The 19,821-nt window shown below is 41.4% G+C and overlaps 1 protein-coding gene across 1 annotated transcript in view; it reads left to right on the top strand.

Annotated features, from left to right (window-relative positions):
• PAX9 (paired box 9) overlaps positions 1–14,622 on the top strand; it is a 19,041-nt gene extending 4,419 nt beyond the window's left edge. The window contains exon 4 of the mRNA XM_010583666.1: positions 14,368–14,622. Within this exon, the coding sequence (XP_010581968.1) occupies positions 14,368–14,622 (255 nt within the window). The remainder of the gene's footprint in view (positions 1–14,367) is intronic.
• The last annotated feature ends 5,199 nt before the right edge of the window (positions 14,623–19,821 follow it).

Consider the following 19,821-nt stretch of genomic DNA (forward strand, 5'->3'; position numbering starts at 1 on the left):
CCCCGCCTCGGCCGGGCCGGGCCGGGCCGGGCCGCCCCGGGGCGTGTGAGCGGGCACGTCCCGCCGCCGCCGCAGCCCTCAAAGCCGCGTTGTACCCTGTCCGCAGCGTGCTCTGTAGGCAGGGGAATAATTTGAAAATGAGGTGTAATTGCTTCCTACATTAAGCATTTTTAAACGCTTAAGTAGACGGCGAATTTCCTACGTTTTAATTACAGCACAATATAACTGTTACTTAATAAATCTCTGTCTAAATCTCTGTACTTGCTAATCAAATCCCATGCCAGGAGAAAAGCTATAAAAGGCTCAACTGTTACTCGTTGGGAAAGCGCAGGTTTTGAAAACTGTTTTCCGGGCGATGGAAACATTTCTAAACCTATCTATCAGAGGTTTCTCAGATACACTGACTTCCCGGCCATTCATTTGTTACGCTTATAATGGAGTCGAGGAAAAACTGCGGTCTCCCTTTAGCGTGTTCCCATTCAAAGACAGAGGTTTTGGACGTATTTTTTGAGTTCTGTGTCTGGTTTTGGATTCGATGTCGAGGAGACTTTTGTAGCTCGTAGTTGGTGCTGAGAGTAGCTGAATCGGACCCTTTCAGATTCAAGACGTGGAGCGCAAACTGCGGGAACGCTTGCAAAGAGGTGAATGAGGCAGAGTGGGAAGTACTGTAGGCCCCAAAAGTGAACACCCGCTTTATTACATATATTGCCTTACATACAATATGCCGCCCTTAATGCTGTCCTATTTGTTTTGTATTACATTTTGCTATTATGCCATTATTATTCTGTTCATTTCGCATCACAAATAACGTGCACTGTAGCATAGCCATGACTGCATGGTTAAAGATGGAGTTAGATTTAGAGTTAATATTCATCCTTCCACAGTTTTCTTTAAAAATGAAACAAAGTGTTAGCAGTTTTACTAAAAATGATGGAAATGGCTTGTCATTATTCTGTTAAGAACAGCTGTACTGCGGCTGCGTTGTCTTAGGTTCCAGGCTGGGCTTTCTGCACAAGATTCTGCTGAACTATTCACAGGATCTGGCTCGTAGGCTATAAACCATTGCCTCTGTTGGAATCTCATTTACCTCAACAGACGTGCTGAGGAACAATGTTATGTAAATCGGGTTATTTTCAGTGCTGGTGTTGGAAACTATTTTTTATCTTTTTTTACTCTTTCAGTATTTATGCTTTCATCTTCATAATATATCACTGTTCTACTGTCAATACCAGTCTTACTTTAAAGTTTTGTTCAACCTGAAGCGTCACCTGATAAATGTAATTTAATCATACTTGCTATTTAAAAATGGAGCAAATTGCTATTAATAAAATGGAATTCATTTATCAAAATACATTGTCCAGAGAGTTTAAAAGGGCAGAAAAGCTAAAGAGTATTTATCCAAAAGGTCATTTTCAGAACGCTGTTCACTAAAAAAAGACACAGAGGAGATTCTACCCCTAACCCCACCTCCCCCTCCCTTAATAATATGGGTAAATAGAATTTCACTTTGGAGAGTTCTAAAGTATAGACCAGTCTATTCTTGTAGTGTTCAGACTTGCTTAGCAGCGAATTCATTCACATGTACATTAGTTGCTTGGTCTGTCACAAGTTTACTACCTTGCTAATTTAGAATGTATTCCAAAAATTTAATGTCAAATAAGGATGTGAAAATGTGATTTTTTGCAGTATTTGCAACATTATTTTGCCAAAACATTTGTTCCAGCCAGGTGCAAAGTGAAGTTTATGAACTGAATTCTTGCTGCACGTAGCACTGACTTACTAGCTGTCTGTTCGCTGAAGCGCAGCGAGTCTGGGGTGACAGTCTGTGACAGCAAAGTCTCACCAAAAGCCTCTGACGTCCTTGGATCTTTTCGTAGTCTCTCGCAACGTGTACTGCTTTGGGTGTAAACAGATGAGCAGGGCACAGGAGAGAACATTGGTTCATTTGTGCAAATCTAGCAAAGGCGTTATCTGGAACGGTGGAAAAATAGGAAAGCCACAGTCGTAATTTATATGTTAGAAGGACTACAGTGAAATAGGCTCTGTCTTTGGATTTCAGGGTAAATGCTATTTTCCTCATCTCCTTTGGGCAAAGCTCATTACAAAAGCTGGGTCTTAAGAAGGCAGACAGCAGATTTCCCCCAGAGAAGAGAAGTGACTGTTCTGTAATATTTCAGTTTTACGTCTGTATTACCGAAGTCAGAGGCGCCTACAAGAGGAGTAGAGCAGCAGGGAATCAAGTGTGCGTGCTTTACTTAGGCTTTCCAATTACACAACAGGAGCAGAGGGAATGTGCTCTGAAGCACATTAACAAAGGATTTTGTGTGAGTGATAGGGAATTCTGCTGTTTCCACCAAATATCAGCTATATATTTTAAGCACCAGCAATGCATTTTAAGCATCAGCAGCATTCAAGGTTCACCTGTCTACAGCTTGCAAATAGCTCCATAGCTACTAGTCGAGTGAAGGGCTTGTTCCCCAGCCTTAGTCATGGAAGATATTATTTTACTTCTCAAGAAATCCCCTGGAAACTCCCTCTGCATTAAGGGAAGAATTGAGCCCAAAGAACAAGGTCTTTCTGTACTTATAAAATGTATTTATTTGAGCCCACCTTTTATATGATATACATTTTTTTAACACCTGGGATCCTGGAGGCTTTTTTCAGGCGAAACACTTATTGACCTCCCAGACTTGTCAGCTGGCAGCCGAGGCCGATCTCTTCGATGGGTTCGAATGGCTGCATTTCACCCCTTGCTCCACACATCAGTGGGAATTCGGCCTAGGAAAGGATTCCACAAAAGAGGCAGGAAGACTTCACATTTTTGCCTCAGCAATATACAGTCACACTCGTTTAACACGAAACTGAACCTCTGGATGTAGAACATTTTTCACTTTAAGTATTATGAATTTCCTGGTGTCTCTGGGGCCTTTGTTTGCAATGTTGTTCAGTATTTGGGTTTGCGGAGTTGAAAGCTCTGCTTGGCAGACTGTGATTCTGTACCAAACGTTCCCCAGAAAATCACAGAGATGGCTTGTTAAGTTTCTGTTCATTTTTAATTACCTGATGTCCCAAGTTGTCATTTATACATAAGCAATTGCATTATATTTTCCCGGTGCATTGTATTCACAAATTTGTCATACAGCTTTGCAAACAGAGCGACTGTGAATCAGAGAAACTGAAAAGAAAAATAGATTTTTCTGAGAGCTTGACAGCTTTGGGTCATACACATTGCATACAGAGCTCAGTTATATTGCGTATTTATATGGAGAGGCACATTCGATGTAGTGTTGGGGGGTGGCTTCTACAGATAATGCTATTATTAATACAAAGGATGAATATTCTGAGTATTTTGTGCATTATGCAGCTTATACTGACAGATGCATTAAGAAAAAAAAAAAGCTGAAATCACTGAAATACAAACCCATTTGTACCCTGCATTTGAAATGACAACATTTAATAAATATGTCTCTTATTTAAAATGTAGTTTTCAGACATCTGATGCTTGTGACTTTCTGGACTAACGTCACAGATGTGGAATCTGAAAAAACTGTGGTCTCTTTTTACATATGTATGAAAATGCAGAAGATCTGATGTACATCTGTATGATTTGTTGAGAGACAAATAACTTTGGAAATATTTTTTTTTCAGAATTATTTGCTGTGTGCATTGCAGGAAGCAGATGTACACATTGCCAAAGGGAGCTGATGAGACTCATTAAGGGAAAAAGCTTGTAACTGCGGGTGTCTAAGAGCAAGTGCTTATTGCAAGCTTGCTCCTGGAAAGGGTACACTATTCAGAGGACTGATCCCAAACCTACCACAGTTGCTGCAAACCCTCCTCCTAATTCAGAGGGACTCGTGAACATGGTTTGAGTGAAGTCTTCCTCTGACATATTGGGCAGACCCCAAAGTAGCAACTGCTTCACCTCTGTCTCAGCTGAACTTCATCAGCTGTTAGTGGCTTGAGTTTTTTGCTTTGCTGGGATAGCACTCCCTGTCCTTTGGTTGCATTCTGATTACGGGTCATGAGCTCCATGTGCTGTAAGCACATAAAGGGAAGGCTCCATTTTAGGGCAAGTGATTACAAATAATTGTGGGTGCAATTCTGGACGATTATTTGCACAGAAAAAGTAGGCAATGTAAATATTTAGTTCCTGATCTTTGATTGTAGATGAACAATGAATGCGGTGGCCAAAGCATCTGTAATTGTTTTTATCTGCAGTGCTTAGAACCCACAACATACTGTAGCTTCTTTGGGAATAAGGTGAAAATGTAACCTTAAACGTTAACGGCCAATTACACGACCCTCCTTCACAGGTTATTTATTGAAAACTTTAATTAGCAGATTACTTATTTGGCATCTTGTATTCTAACTCAGGATTTAGGCAGTTGGATTCCTGCTATGGGTCTGTGCAAAATCCATCAATGATAAAGGTGCGGACCTCCCGCTCCTCACTCATACCCAGGGGGGCAAGGTGTTGAGGAGAGGTGCTTATTTGCTTTCTTGTGTAGTACCTAGCAGAATTGTTAGCAGAGTTCCTGTCTGGTGCAGGGGTTCAGACCTTGGCTTGGAGACTGGTTCTGTGTCACTCATGAGGATCTCCAGACCAGTGCCTGTTACTAAAATACTGTCACTAAGATGGCTTGCTCGAGGTCTAGGCATCCATGTCATTGCATGTTGTGGGTGAGGGGCATGAGCTGATCCCACTACATGCACCCGATTCCTTCCCAGGTGATCTGGATGGCACCCCATTCGAACCCCATTTGTGAGACCTGCCTCTTACTGGCCACCTGCTTCCACGGCCAAAACACAGTGCCCTGCCCACCAACCCACATGGCTTCAGGGCACTCCACCCGGATGAAACTAATAAAGAAAGTCAGAGAGGTGAGTGAATGGTATGATGATGCTCAAACTGCACTCTCAGCACCCTCTGCTCAAAGGGCCCCAACCCCCCAGGAGCTCCACCACGACAAACAACGACCAGGGACTGAAAAGCGAGAGTGGTGGGAGATACCTGTCCCCGCCAAGGAGCAGAGTGCCAGGGGCAGGGGGATTAGATAGGACTTGATCTGTTCCGTCTTCTGGTGCTTGCAGTAGAGTGGGAAGTAGAGAAAGACTGTATGGTGTGTTTGAATTTGTCTGTTGTGGCAATTTATCAGCTCTTAGGAATTGCCTACGTACCTAGTCATGATGACCGTGGGCATTCAGTAATCAATGGGCTGTGATTTCACCCTCATTAATTTACCAGCTTCCTAGTAATTGCCTCTGCAGCATCAGAGATTTGTTAGACAAGGGGACCGCTGTTTTGGCGCTCCCTGAAGAGGACAAAGTGGGGACTTTACCAGTTTGACCCCATATTTGCCTGGCTTCTAGCCATCAAGAATCCCTTTGATGTCGCTGTGTTTGTAAGTCTCCTTCTTCCAACCTCAGTTTAATTTAAATAACACCGTATTGAAATTACAATATATTGTTAAATATATTATATTAAGAAGGCATTTTTCATAGAACCTTTTACTAATACATTATAGTTTTAACCATCAGCACAGAAAGAACAAATATTAATTCCTGTTTTCTTGTTTAATGTCTGTGTGTGCCCTGCCTGACTCCGGATTTTGCCAAAATACCAAGGAGGAATTACTGTGCAAATCTGTTCTAAAACTATGGGAATCTGTTGTTGGTTCCTACTCAAGGGAGTTTGCTTATATGGCATGATTTTTTTCTGAGCTTTCCTTTTGTCCTCTTAAGCACAGTATATCTGTCTAAGGGAGACTCAAGTTGTATCTGTCATCAAAATCAAGCTTTGGGCTCACAGCAAATAGAATTTGTTTTCACTCCACTTTGAGGTAGTCTGCTTGTGAGGTTTGTTAAATAATAGAATATATCGCAAGATCCAGCACCTTCACTGGAAAGGCAGTGACTTCCATTTATATCATCCTTCCTAAACTGGAGTATGAATGGAAAGCAACCATTCAGTGAATGTACAGACCTTGCACAATAATCTACGTTTGAGAGACATCTTAGGTGGACATATTAGTGCGTGCTTGGTGTGCCATATGTGGTAGGTCTCACTTCACTGTGAAAACTGTCTAAAGCCATCCCTTTTCTGAAGCAGCATTGGAAACACTTGCTCCCCACTTTTCCTCAGAGTGCGCTTAGGTTTTACAACCACCTCTGTCCTCCTTGTCTCCATTGTGCCTTTTTCTCCTACCTCTCTTTTCCTCTGTTGTTTTTGTAGTGGATTCCTCAGTCTCTGAGAAAGAGGTTTTTTTTTTTTTTTTTGTTTCTGCTGTAGTTTGTTTTGGAAAAGACATAAAATGCCCCTGGCTCCTTTAGGAAAGGAGCAGTGATGGTGTGTAAATTCAAGTTACTATAACTATTTCCAAAACTGGGTTTTTATTTCCCTGAAGAGGCTGAGATTTAAAGTTTGATAAGAAAATATAATTAAGAGTGATCTTGATGCATGTCGCAACTATAGTTAAAACACTCGATATTATCTCAGTTCTGTGTTATTCAGTGCAGCTGGGGATGCCTACAAGTAAAGGAAACAACTTTAAGTTAATAAAAAAGCACATTAAACACGGGGAATGGGATCTGCTCATTATTAAGGGAATGAACAGTATTTTAGAAGGAAGCAGTGTGATTTTCTTATGCAGTACATTATAATGCATTGAATTTAGTAACAGGAGAAATAACTGTAAAGAAAATGGCATCTTTGTAAGAGGCACGGTATAGGATTGGGTAACTAATTACGTTTGGAATCTTAAAGCACTCAAGCATGCAAATAACTCTGTTTTAATTGTGACTTCAACTAGAATACCAGTATTGCTTCGTACAACTTAAGGTGAAAGAGAACTACTGTAATTCCCCATTCTTGAAAGGTCTCTTTGCATTTTTCAAAGGTCAGTCTTCTGGGAATCAACCCAGCTTAGCTGGGCAACAGACTGACTGTAAACCCCTTGCCCGTGTCTTGTTTTAAAAGCTCCTCAGATCCAATGTATTACTGCTGTCCAGTCTTTCTTGAAAATAAAGGCATATGTTTCAAAGTAATATCCTACCTACAAAATGTTTCCCCTTCTGTTCAACATTTTTTGGATGTCAAAATTACTTAATGACAACGTCCTCATTTTTCGGAGTCTGTTTCATTCTCTTCTGCTTGCAGTGAAATTAATAGAAAATCAAAGGGGGAGCATGTTCAGTAAAGTAAGTTCATTCACCTAAGAATACGGATATATAGCCTAATATGAAAAGATTTTTGCAAGAAATTTTTCCAATACTATAAAAAGACAGCAAACCCTGATTTGCAGGGTCATGTTGTTCACACACAGCTTAGCAATTTTATTACATTTTTCTTAAAAAGATTTTTAATAAAAAGTGTTATCATAAACTGGAGAAATTTACTTAGTGCTCACTTTTGTAATCATTCTTCTTTAGGTAACTCTGACTTACCTGCGTAGGCGTGTTAACTGTAGTGGGACACTGATCCGAATGAGTGTTTGTAGGATCATGTCATTTTTCCCATTGATGCTGTAGCACTGAATAGCTGCTTCAGAATTTAGCTCTAATTTAGTTAATTACAGTTTCTACCAAAATATTATTTAAGGTTATTAATTTTAAAACCTTAAAAGAAGCATAGGTACATTACTTACATCTTTAGGTAATGCCATTTTCCTAAATGAGATTTCCATTACAGGCCTGCTGCTGATGTTTTACTTGGAAAATTTGTTTACTCTTCCCTTGGGATCCCATATGTTGGTTTGATTTATAAATCATATTTAACCTCCAATTAAAAAGGAAGATTTACCATGTTTGCTTCCTTTATGTTTGCAGTTTGTGTTTGATTGCTCCTGGTCTTGTTGCCATAACCTTTTCTAATGATTATGTGCACGTCACTAAGAACATGAGATATCCTCTGGGTTTTTAAGGTAATTTGCTCTTCCGATTGAAGGACTAGATATTCAGCTCAGCTCCCTGCTGTGCTTTTCCCTTGCTGTGGAAAAAAATGACTTCTCCAGCAGCTACATTGTGACTGTGTTTTCAGGACATTCAGAAAAGACGCAGCACGTCCAGAAGTTGTTTTAAGATTTTCCTTTTGAAAAATGAGCAGCGAGAGGGTGTCTGTCTGAGGAGCTATGGTAGCATCACTGCAGCTAAAGCTACTGCCAGCACTCCACTTTGCTGGGGAGCTGCTGCTCTCAGTAAGACGGTTGTGATATCGCTGCAGATTTGTTTCATTTGCTCTCGGGGAAAGGCTTCAGGCTGGAGGATCAAGGCAACGCGCTGAGCTTGCTGATCCAAGGACAGGAAGGATTTGTTCCATCCAAGTCACTGTTAGAATTGAGAAATACAAGTGAAACAGCAACCTTATTCACCAGAGGTGTGTTCCCCAAGTCTTGACAGAGGCTGAACTTCTGCTGATTCCAGCAGGGGAGTTTGGGCTGAGTCACTGTCCAAGCTCATTAGGGCTGGTGAATTAGGTAACTCGAGCTTGAAGCCTGTGTTGTTTCTCCAGAAACACTTTTTTTTCCATAGACATTTAGAATACTTCTACAAAACATACACTCTTAGTCTATGCAGGAAATTATCTATTTAATAAAACACTGTAACAATTACATTACAATGGGCAAGTGATTCAAATCATTGGTAATAATAACTTTAAAATAAGAAGAATCATTTACATTCTTTTGGACACTTACTTTGGAGTTAGTTAGACTATAAAACTGAGGTGGCATCAAACCTGTGGCATCAAATCTGCTGGCGTTTGTATTCTTGTAAACCTGAAATGAGATCATTTGCATTATTGCTATTAATGCTAACTAACATAAATGCAGGTCTGTGGTTTTGAATGCTGTGACTCTGGGTCATTTTCTGAAACATTTAGAAGCCACATGGGAAGGGGTCACAGGAGGTGATCTAATTTTGATATTGAGAGAACACATATCTAGCAAGCAAAAGGCAGAGAAGGAAAAGTAGAGAAGGGGATGAAACAAAACAATATCAATTAATCTGAAAGTGGAATCCAGCTTGTATGTTTCTCTGTTATTAACATAACCAAGGCAGAAAAAAACCAAGTCAGATAGTTTGATGTGGATTGATTGGGAAGTTTGTCCATACAGCTTGTGCCCTGTCTCTCCTTACCATGCAGGAGGGAGGAGGCTGAAGCTGTATGACACATTATACCAGCATAACCTTCATAACAGAAATCAAGGTGTGTGTGGTGGTGGTTACCTCTGGTTTGGAGAGGAACTGTTCTGACTTTTAGGAGTCCAGACAGCTGATGGAAATTACTTGTTCCAAAGACAATCCCACATAAGCTTGGTTCTGGACTTGCTTTCCATCCACCCCCCCGTCCCCCCCCGTCCCCCAAATCCCAAACAGACTGAAAACAACAGTGACAACAAAAGTCGTCTCTAGCTAGCATTGTACCTAAAGTGTCTAAAAATTGCCTCAGTTAAAACTACTGAACCAACCCCTTCACTGGTGAAAATACATGAGTCCATTTGTATCAGCAGCATCATTTTATATGACCTAAAGCAAGACTTTATGTCCACCTTGGTTTTGAATTCTGGCCTGGATATTCCTTTCACTGACACTGGTGCATATCAGCAGTAACTTGGCAGAAAGGCACCAGACCCAACTTGTGATCCTGGCCCAACCACTGTTGTTTTGCAGGTATCTTTGCGAGAACGTGTTTAACTGAATTTGCGAATAGGTGGGAGGTCATGTGTTCTAGGCTTTGAACACAGCTCTAAAATTTGGAAATACTTATTCCATCAGTTTTCTCAAAACATTGATAGAAGCAGCAATTCAGAGCAAATGTTTCTCTCTGGTCTTTGTAGAAGCTGGACAGTAAGTGCTTTCAAACAGGAACCGTTATCACTTGCACAGCAGAGGTTCTTGTTCAGTTAGAATTACATGTTTGTTTGTTTGCTTTAAAAAATTAGATTTCCCTTAAAAAGCAATGGTTTAAATTAAGAAAAAAAATATTTATAAAACTTAAAAACCCAGTTCAAGAAGCTGTGCACTTAAAACAAGTTCTAAGGGTTTTAAAAATCCATAAACACCATGGGGTTCTCGCACTCCTAATTATGAATGTTTAGATTTTGGTGTTCATTTCCTCTGATTGAAATACTGCAGGATGAATTATTCATCCAGTATATACAGGGTCATGGAACTTAATCCCCTCCATTTATTTTAAGTGAATGTCATGTTTGTAAAAAGTGCCAGACTGACAGACAAGATTCAACCCTTCTGATAACCTACACTTTGTATCTAAAGCTGTTTAGAAGTAAAAACTCTTGCGGTTAAAATTATTGGGTCAAGTGCTTCACTGATGAAAGTCAGAGATGAAAATCAGGGGGTTTTTTTGAATAGCATAGTTTTAAATCACACAAGGTGAGGTTTTTTTTTCCATCCCCTCCGCTTTAAATTCGGGCCAGAGGAGGCATCTGGCTGCTTTGCAGGTACAGCTCAAACCTCCCCTGAAGCAGAACGGCTCTCCATGCTGGGCCAGTCCTTACCCATCCCAGTGCCGCCTGCTTGGCTGAAGGCACCTAGTGGCATCCACATCATCATGTCTTTGAGCGGTGAAGCTTTGTAGCTCTGGAACAAAAATAAGAATGATTCATTAATTCGGCAAGGCAGCGACAACAGCTGTCCCGCATTGGTGGTCTCTGACAGGTCGCAACCGGTGATCCCTACACAACTGCCTCCACCTCCTGCCCTCAGTAGTTAGGGCAAGATCTTTCTTGCATTCAAAATAGACACTGTAAAAACAACAGTTATCGGAGCTGTAATTCAAGTAAAGAGAGGGTGGGTAAAAGGGTTGTTCTGTTATAAATTAGGATAGGTATGCTTTTAAATTAAGCTTTTACAAAAACTAGTGAATCTTTAGGCAAGTCCCATCTGTTTTATCAATAACAACCCAAGTAGCACCTCCAGTGTAATTCAGTGACAAACTAGGGCTTCTCCAACAATTATAGTTCAGAGACTTTCATTTTACTTTGTGCCATAAGACCATACTAAGGAAAGCCACACAATGATAAACAGAAGTAGGGGAACATACATATGATTGTATTAAATATTTATCAACAATGTCTGCATTAATGTGAGCTGTTCAGGAGCTCAGATTTGCCCCAAATCATGCAAAAAGTGATTAGTTTCTGGCTGCTGAGAAACCCCTGGCAGCCTGGTCTGTAGGAGCTGCGGGAGGCCAGGACATGGGCTCGAGCATCGGTGGCACAACAAAGAGGTGGCTTGTTGGCACATTGCCTGGCACAGATCTAGCCCGTGCCCGTTAGCACACGGCCAGACACTGCCCCAGCACAGGGTCGGGCAGGGCATGGCCCAGGGACCCTGCCTGACAGGCTGTGTGGAGGAGGACATGCTGTTTCTAGCAGAAGAGAGGTGAACTGTGCAGCTGGGAATTCCATGGCGCTGCTCATCCTCAGGGCCAAAGAATTGGCCCTGGTCTGTTTTATTTACATGTGCAGACACAGTCATCCCCTCCAAGGAATTTTTTGCCTGGACACAGCATTGGACATAGCAGGAAGTAATTTCTTGAGGAGCAAAAGTTGCCTTTCTCTACCCATGCACTTGTGGCCTGTGATGGTGGGGTGAGGAGAGGTGCTTGGCAAAGTGATTGCATCAAGCAGTATTTCACCTTGGCATAATGCAGCGCTATGCACAACTTTGAAGGATGCATTAACAGTCTTATTCTTCCTCAGATGAGAGGCTGTTAGAGCATCTGCCTTTTCTAAAGACCTCTGAGAGGAAGTGCCAGCAGTTGGAGAGCATCCTACAGCATGGCAGTCTGTACAGCATATGGAAAACATTTTTTCTGTGGTAAAGGAGGGCTCTGGCTCTTCCCAGAGCCACACGTGGTAGAGGGGAGCAGTGACAACACAGGACGCTGGAGGGACATGCGCCTCCTCTGCAACCTGGGAGGAAACCTTTCAAAAGCACAGCCAAGGGTTCATGGGACATGACCACTTATAGCGAGGAATCCTACTTAAAATGGGGCTTCCAGGCATAGCCTTGAGCCAGCTGCTTCGTACCAGCCTGCTTGGGAGTGGGCAAGCCTGGAGGAGCAGGGTGGCCTCACAGAGTCCAAAAAAACCTCTTCTGAGCTTCAGAGGCTGGAGGTTTCTGCTCAATGGCTATGAGACTCTTCAGGGACTTGCCCAGGTCTTTTCTCCTTCCAGCACCCCTTCAGGGTTTCTGTACTTCTCTGTGCAGCGTACCTTCGGGTTGTGGCTCTTGATGTCCCAGTGTTACAGCCTGGCTCAAATGGCTCTAGTGCCTCTGTGTAAAGCTTTTTGTTGCTGTTTGTTAGAAAAAAACAGAGGTGCTCGTTCTTGTTTCGCATTCTTCTGAAAGGCACTTTACATGTTGGAAGAGGCAGGGAGCTTGGAGAACAGCAGCTTTTTAGGGCCTGTCATGCTTTTTACTTTCTAGTAAATTCAGTGAAATAATTTTCCATGTGATTTAAGAAGTGTACTAATTTACAGTGCAATTATTTGAGGGTTTGTATTAATTAGTATTGTTGCAAACACTGATACTTAGAGCTGAGGCTAAAGTGTAATTCTGAGACACAGTAGGGGACGTGTAATTGGAGTTGAAGGTCAGGTCACATATTTGGATTTTCAAAAGAATAAGGCAAGTTCAGCTTCAACACAGTGTTTATGGATTTGGAATGACAATTATGTTGCTGCTGCAGCTGTATGTTTTGTACTAATTGATATACCTATTGGAGGCTTGTGACTGGGATCCCGTCAGTGTCTCCTGCTGGTTTAGATTGCTGTACACATTTATATTGACTCCAGCAGGATTACTGCTTGGTTTCCCAAGTGGCAATGAGAGGATAGTCCAGCCAGTGGCATTGTGTGTTAAATGGGTAGGCAACTCACGAGCCTGAAACCAGGCCAGTGCCATTTATGGAGGTAAATACTGGAAATTTAGGCAGGTGCAATCCAGGCAGGAATTGAACAAGTGAAATGTTAACATCATGTGAAGTTTTAGCAGAAGCAAAAGTCTGTTTCTTTTCTTAACTCTGCACTATCCAGGTTAGGTCCAGTTCTACCAGGTGATTAAAAATGGCAGATGCTGAATCGATACCTGTTCCTTCATATTCAGATAGGAAACATTTCTGGGAAAAAATACCACCCCAAATCCTAAAACATAAACACTACACAAATTGAAACTTAAGCAAGATTAATGATCTTGGTTTGTACCTGTTCTGCTGAAGAAGCATTTACAGGGTGTGAAATAAACCACCAAACACTTTTTATTTAAATAAGGAGTCATTCATTGTGAAATACTATCGGGGCAGACTGAAGGACTCTCCCTTCTCTATTTAAATAGAAACCTTCTCCCCAGTCTACAGAAGGACCTAGGAAAATAGCTCACAGGAAAGGACCCAGCCCGCAATTGTTTTGTGCACAGAAGCCTTATTGAAACCAGGAGAAGCTGTGAGCAAAGAACATTTGCAAGGTTATATCCCCAAGTACCTAGAAAACAGATTTTTAAAAGACATCATCAATAATAATAATACTACTATTACTATAGTTCTGACTCATGCTCTGAGCAAACAGTTACGAAAGAGTTCAAGATGTCCCCACCTCCCCCAGATGCTCGTTACCTCTCCGCTCCAGGGAACGTTGCTTCGGGATCCACGCCTGCACCTGCCCGCTGCAGCTCAGGGCTGAGCCCACCCTCCTTCGGGGCTGGGGTGGGTGAGGCGCTGGGATGGGACCATCTCTCCTGCCGCTGGTATGGCCGTGGCCACTGCACACCCAGCTTAAACGGCCACAGCACTACCTGCCAGAGCCTGGCCACAGTGGCCAACACCCCATGCGAAAATGGGGAAGGCTGGGTAAATATTACAGCCCACCTACTCCAACCCGTAGGACTCATTGCCAAGAGGATGAAGGTGCTCAGTGAGAGAGATGGGACAAACTCACCACAAATACCGCCCGCAGTAGCTCTCAAATGTAAGGATTAGATGCAACCACGTGCTTAAGGAGTCCATGAACATCACCCCGGGGGAAGGCAGGCAGGCATACGGGGGGACTTGGCGGTTCCTGCCCTGCTCTCAGTGTGTGTTCCCTAAACATCTGCTGCTGCTCCCTGTCTGGGACAGGCTGCTGGGAGAGGTGTGCAGGGCTGATGTGAGGTAGCTGGTCTTACAAGCAAAGCACAAGGAGGCCACTGTGCCCCTGAAATCCAGGGAAGTGGTTATGGGTGGCTCTCTGGGTGTCCCCACTGGCCCTGGCCCTCGTACAAAGCCCCAGCAGCACCCAAGGGCAGCTTCTTTTACAGCAGATCCGCTGTGTCTTACTCTCTTAGAAACGTTTTTCCCTTTCCTTTCAGGCACCCAACGGCCTCCCAGCCGTCAGCAGTTTCGTGTCAGCACCAGCCATGCCTCCCTACGCCACACCAGCCCAAGTGTCACCTTACATGACGTACAGCGCTGCCCCGTCCGGCTACATGGCGAGCCACGGCTGGCAGCACGCTGGAGGCACCCCGCTGTCCCCTCACGGCTGCGACATCCCCGCCTCGCTGGCGTTCAAGGGCATGCAGACGGCCAGGGAGGGCAGCCACTCCGTCACGGCCTCTGCTCTCTGATGCAGGAGCCGGCCCAGGCCCACCACGAGCCCGCTGGCTGGTCGCCCCCTGAGCCTGGCTCAAGGCTGCTCTCTTTGTGCCAGCGATAACCTGGCATTTCTCCTCGTGACTTGTCTCCTGCCAGGCTTTTGGGATTGAAAGAGCTGAAGACAACATCAGAAACTGAGGGAAGTGTGGTGCTGCGCTCTTTAAGTAAAGACCTTGTGTCCCTCAAAGGGCTCGTGGAGCCTTGTCCCACTCTCTCCTGGTCAAACCACATGTATTTATTCTTAATCATCACAGACTTTCTAAATGTGCAATTGTTATTAAGATTTGTGTAAAAATCAATAAAGAAAAATCACCACAGAAAATTCTGCTATGCCTCGAATCAGCAAAGGCGGTTAAATGGGAGGCGTTTGCCGATTGCCTAGAGAACAACCCTTTCATCGACGAGGTTATACAATCCACCACTATTGAGAGATCACTTTTTGGTTGTTTTGCTGGGTTTTGGTAAGCAAATACAGAACCAAGGCAATAGACGGCTCTCAGATTCTTCTGGCATGTTGCCATTGCCAGGCAGTAGTAATACCTTTGTGTTTTTAGCCATTTGTAAATATAGGCTTTTGACAGCATTTGTTTTCACCTTCCAGTACATTTATTTCTACTTTTTTTTTTTTTTTTGAAGTTAAAAAGGTGACTTTCTAGCTATTTTATGTGTCTTTGCATGGTGGGGTGATAGCTTCAGGTGATGACGTTTAGGTAAGGTTTTTTTTCATCATGTTTTTGTGCCTACAGTGGAGGCTTCAACATCTCATGAAATACAGTTATCTCTTTAGCAGAAGATTCAAAGGCAGAAATCCAGCCAAGTAACTCTCCCCAGCTATACCCAGCCTCCCAGATTCATGAAACACCACATTCTTGTTAAGGGTACAAACAGAAATGGGTGGAAAATATCTGAACAAAACTGAAAACTGTAGCGGAAAATGCTGTTAGTGTGCAACCTGTGCAGAGATGCTTACAAAGCCTTGTCAGTCAACAACCCACTGAGAAACAGAATTGTACCGTCATTGTCGGCTCACTTGTGTCCGGCAGTTTCGGCCCCAAGACGATGTAATTTTTTTAAGAGGAAGTTGTCTTTAATTTCTGCTTTAATGAATGTAAAATATGGCTCTTGGTAAAGTTTACATTGTTGTTCTGAAGCATTTTTTTCCCTTATAGGTATACTGGTGGTGGTGCTACAAACACAGATATTATTTAATATTAACAAATTCCCTTTCTACATTTCTGTATCCAGTGGCAAGTACTCTGTGCCAGTTATTTTTGCTTTAAACTTTAATCCCAAGAGAGCTAACGTTCTGATCTTTGAAAATTTACCTGTTTTCCTTGGGCAACAATAAAGTTCTGACTGTTATTCCAGAATGCTTTCCACATGCTGTAGGTATGTTCAGAATATGAACGTGGAAAAAAAAAAAATTAAGCCTGGTGTGACATTTCATATACTTCATAGAATATTAATATATTGTGTATTTTTATAAATGTTGTGCAATAACTTAAGTTACACTAGAGAGAGTTAAAGCAGAGGAGAAAAATTCATTCTTCAAATATTGCTCTATCTGCATACCATATTAAACATTCATTCAGTGGGAAGGTAAAATACAGTCGCCTCTTAAAATACAGTCTTCTCTTTGTCGATATCCAGCTCTCATCACTGAGACAGCTGTGGGTAAATTTTCGTAATAATCTAAGTAACCAGTACATATATTGTGCACAATATATCCACTGAAATACAGATGGACTCAACTGGCTGCTGCCACCTTTGCTTTTTGCATTAAAAAATAGTTAACGGAACTGTATTTCTATAAAGAACACAGGTATTGTATTATGGCCCTAAGGAAAGAAAGATCTGATCTCGGATGTGATCCCGTATTCTTCAGCCTCAAAGGCATTCAGCAGCTGCTTAGCTTTAATGAGATGCTGAAACCCTTGTTATTCAGTAGAACACTTTTTAAAGAATGTTTCTTTGAAACCACTAAAGGTAGCGTGCACACAAGTGCATTTCCACTCTGCCATGCTGTTAGTGACGTGATGGATGTTACTCTGCCTTTATGCAGTTGTAGCTGAAGTAAGGTGAGCCTTAACACCATGAAAAAGAAGTTGGTTTAATTCTAGACAAGCTCTACCCTAAAAATAAAATGGAGAAAAAGAACAAGAAGAAAAAGATCATGAGTCAATAAATGACTAAGTTGGCAACAGGATTTTAGCTTTCAGCCTAGTTGTTTTACTGGATTACAGAGTCATTGAGTAAGTCTACCTATTGTTACCCATACAGCATAAAGAAGGTACATCAAAGGAAAAAAAAAAAAAAGCCAAACCCCAGAAGAAGAGAAACCTTCTGTAGCACAACTTTTTGAGCTCCAAGGATTCACAAGCCTGTAACAAAGTGCACCTATGTTAAAAGTTTTCAAAATTTTCCCAAGCCGCAAGAGGTCATTTCTGGAATAAAAGTAATCTTTTCTGGCATTCCCATGAGGCATTAGTGTGTTTTGGGAGATACTTACAGAGACAGATCTTTAGCTTGTATCAGTTGTTTGCATTATCTTGTCTTCAGCTAAATTGGGATAATTTATAAAGCAAGGACAAGACATGATGTTAATTATTCCTCACATGGGACTACACCATCATGAACCATTTTTGTTTTGTGTTTGTTTAGGTACAGCTCTTCGCGCATCTGCCTGCTGTATAGAATACCTTACCCCCAAGTGGAAAGTCAGTGGGGCTCTGCGCAGAAAGTGTTGCTCAGAGTGAGCAAAGGTACCTGACCTTGGCTCTTGGTGAACTGCCTGTGATGGATTTCTTTGGTGTGAAATTTCATAACAATTTTTTTTTTAAAATGTAAACCTATGATGCAGAATACTCCTTTGCCCAAGGAATTTTTTCCCTGCTTATGCTCATGGGTAAACTGAAAAAGACAACATTAGCTTATTAGCCACACAACTTTAAGCAACTTTACAATAAACAAAGGAGGAAACGGGATTTGTTTGTTTTTTTTTTTTTTTAAAATAATAAACAACTGTCAACTGCTGCTGTCAGGTACAGGGGTATAAATCTGGAGTGAACCCACTGAGGTGAATGGATTAATTTGGGAAATATGCAGTATATGTGAGTGTAGAATTTACGTTTTTCATCTGAAAAGCCTACCCTCCATTCCCAGAGTGTCAAATGTTTTCAAAGAAATCAACGAAGCCTAACACTCCCTTCTATGACAGCCCCACTATGTTTGCATGGTCCCAGTACAGAAGGCCTCCAGTGTAGAACTGCATCAGACCCCATATTACACCAGGAGTGATGGGGGATTGGGCTGGCACATTCATGGGTTTGTTTTCTAAAATAATGCTGTGTTTTCTGCTTTCTAGTGGTTTTCTTCTTATCAAAGATCAGGCTGAGCTATTAACCGGAAAAATCGTGTTGGAAAGGATGTAAAACCGAAGGCTATATATGTATATACAGTACGTTTAAAGCTTTTTATTTTTATATTTTCAATGCTCTAAATTAATAAAAGTCTAATTATAAAGCATTTTGTTTTTAATTCTCAAAACTATCTTAGTAGTGTCTTCTCTTTGGCTAAGTACCAATAACAAAATGCAACAAGGAACACTTGCCTTAAAGTTATAAACTGTAACAGAGCTAATTTTATTGATTTTAGCTATGAAGTAGCATAGGTATGAGAATTTGCTGTTGTCAGATTTAGACAATAGAGAGGTTTATTGAGCATGTCAGTACAAGCATCCTTGAAAGCGCTAAGAATGCATTTCTATTTTTAGCTTTTTGTTGCTTTTCTAATGCATTAAAACCACTCATGAGACGAGACTTCACATGTGAACTGTCATTTTCAAGTAACAGTCTGGAAAGGTATTTCTTTAGGATTGCTGGGAAAAAGGTTTGTACCTCCTTAAGAGGAAGAACATTTAAAGTTAACAGTGTGAATGTAGGATGGGGTGATAGACACTTTCAGCAATTGCAAGATGTGCATTCCTTTGACAACAAACCAAGTTTACATGATGGAACATTTTTATAACAGAATAATGTGTAATTTTAAGTTATTTAAAGAGTTCTTGAAACTGTAGAGTGGCACAACTGCATGACCTGAAACTGTCTTCACTCAGCACAGCAGAAACTATTGCATTTCACAGAGCTAGTTAGAATGGCTAGTAAAGACAGGAGTACATCACTGAAATACTATTTATATTTACAGTCACTGGGAAATGCAACAATTTTAGCTTTAGAGCAACATTTTTTATCTATAGAAAGGTGCATTTCTTTGAGGTGCATGGGTAGCTAATTATGACTGCATATGTGCTAACAGTCTAGAACATTGTTTCTCCATCTCATGGTGGTAATGAAAGGGTAAAAGGGCAGTTAAGGTGCATTGAACATTTTTAACACAGGACAGCTCTTTAAGCAATAATGTATGAAGGCAGATAAAAAATTCACAGCAAAATCTCATATGCCTAAAAGTAATTTTTTTTGTTAATTTATTTACTCATTTCTTCTATGAATCCCACAGTTGTTTTGCACTTTTATGTACTTGATTCAGACTAATTATTTTCAGTATCTTCTGTGACCTGAGTGAGATTTATATGACATACATGGCTAAGAACGAGTAGAACATTTAACAGTATCTGTGTTTTTAAGGCTGTGGCTAGTCATGCTGTCCTTTTTCTATCCTAACTCTCAACAACTTCAGAAGCTCTTCTATCAATATTGAAATCATACTGGACTGAATTGAAACTGGACCCAAGACTGACACAAGAGTTTGCAGAGTATGGGTCATGTTCTTAACCTGGAGTCAATGGAGCTGTCAGTTTACACTAGCTTAGTAGCTGGCCCCACAGGATTATTCCATTTTTTTCTTCAAAATCCCCTGAAAATTATTATCTTGCCATTTCAGCTGAAAATTTTTAAAAAAGTGTACTGACTACATAGTATAATTCAGTGTCCAGAATTGTCAGTTTGTCCTTGAAAAACTAACTTGTTCCTATGTCTCCTTTATATTTTCTCTTGATCCAGTAAAATAATTACAAATATCAACTGTGCTATTTACTTATGCACTTACAGAAAAGCATGGGCTTAAACATTTTCTTGGATCAGGACCCGAAGACCAAATTTGTTTTGAACTGTATTAACATCAGTGTAATCTGTGGGCGTTAACACCATAAAGGG

The sequence above is a fragment of the Haliaeetus leucocephalus genome, unplaced genomic scaffold (assembly GCF_000737465.1).
Source record: "Haliaeetus leucocephalus isolate CR32 unplaced genomic scaffold, Haliaeetus_leucocephalus-4.0 Scaffold932, whole genome shotgun sequence".
Classification (NCBI taxonomy): Eukaryota; Metazoa; Chordata; class Aves; order Accipitriformes; family Accipitridae; genus Haliaeetus; species Haliaeetus leucocephalus.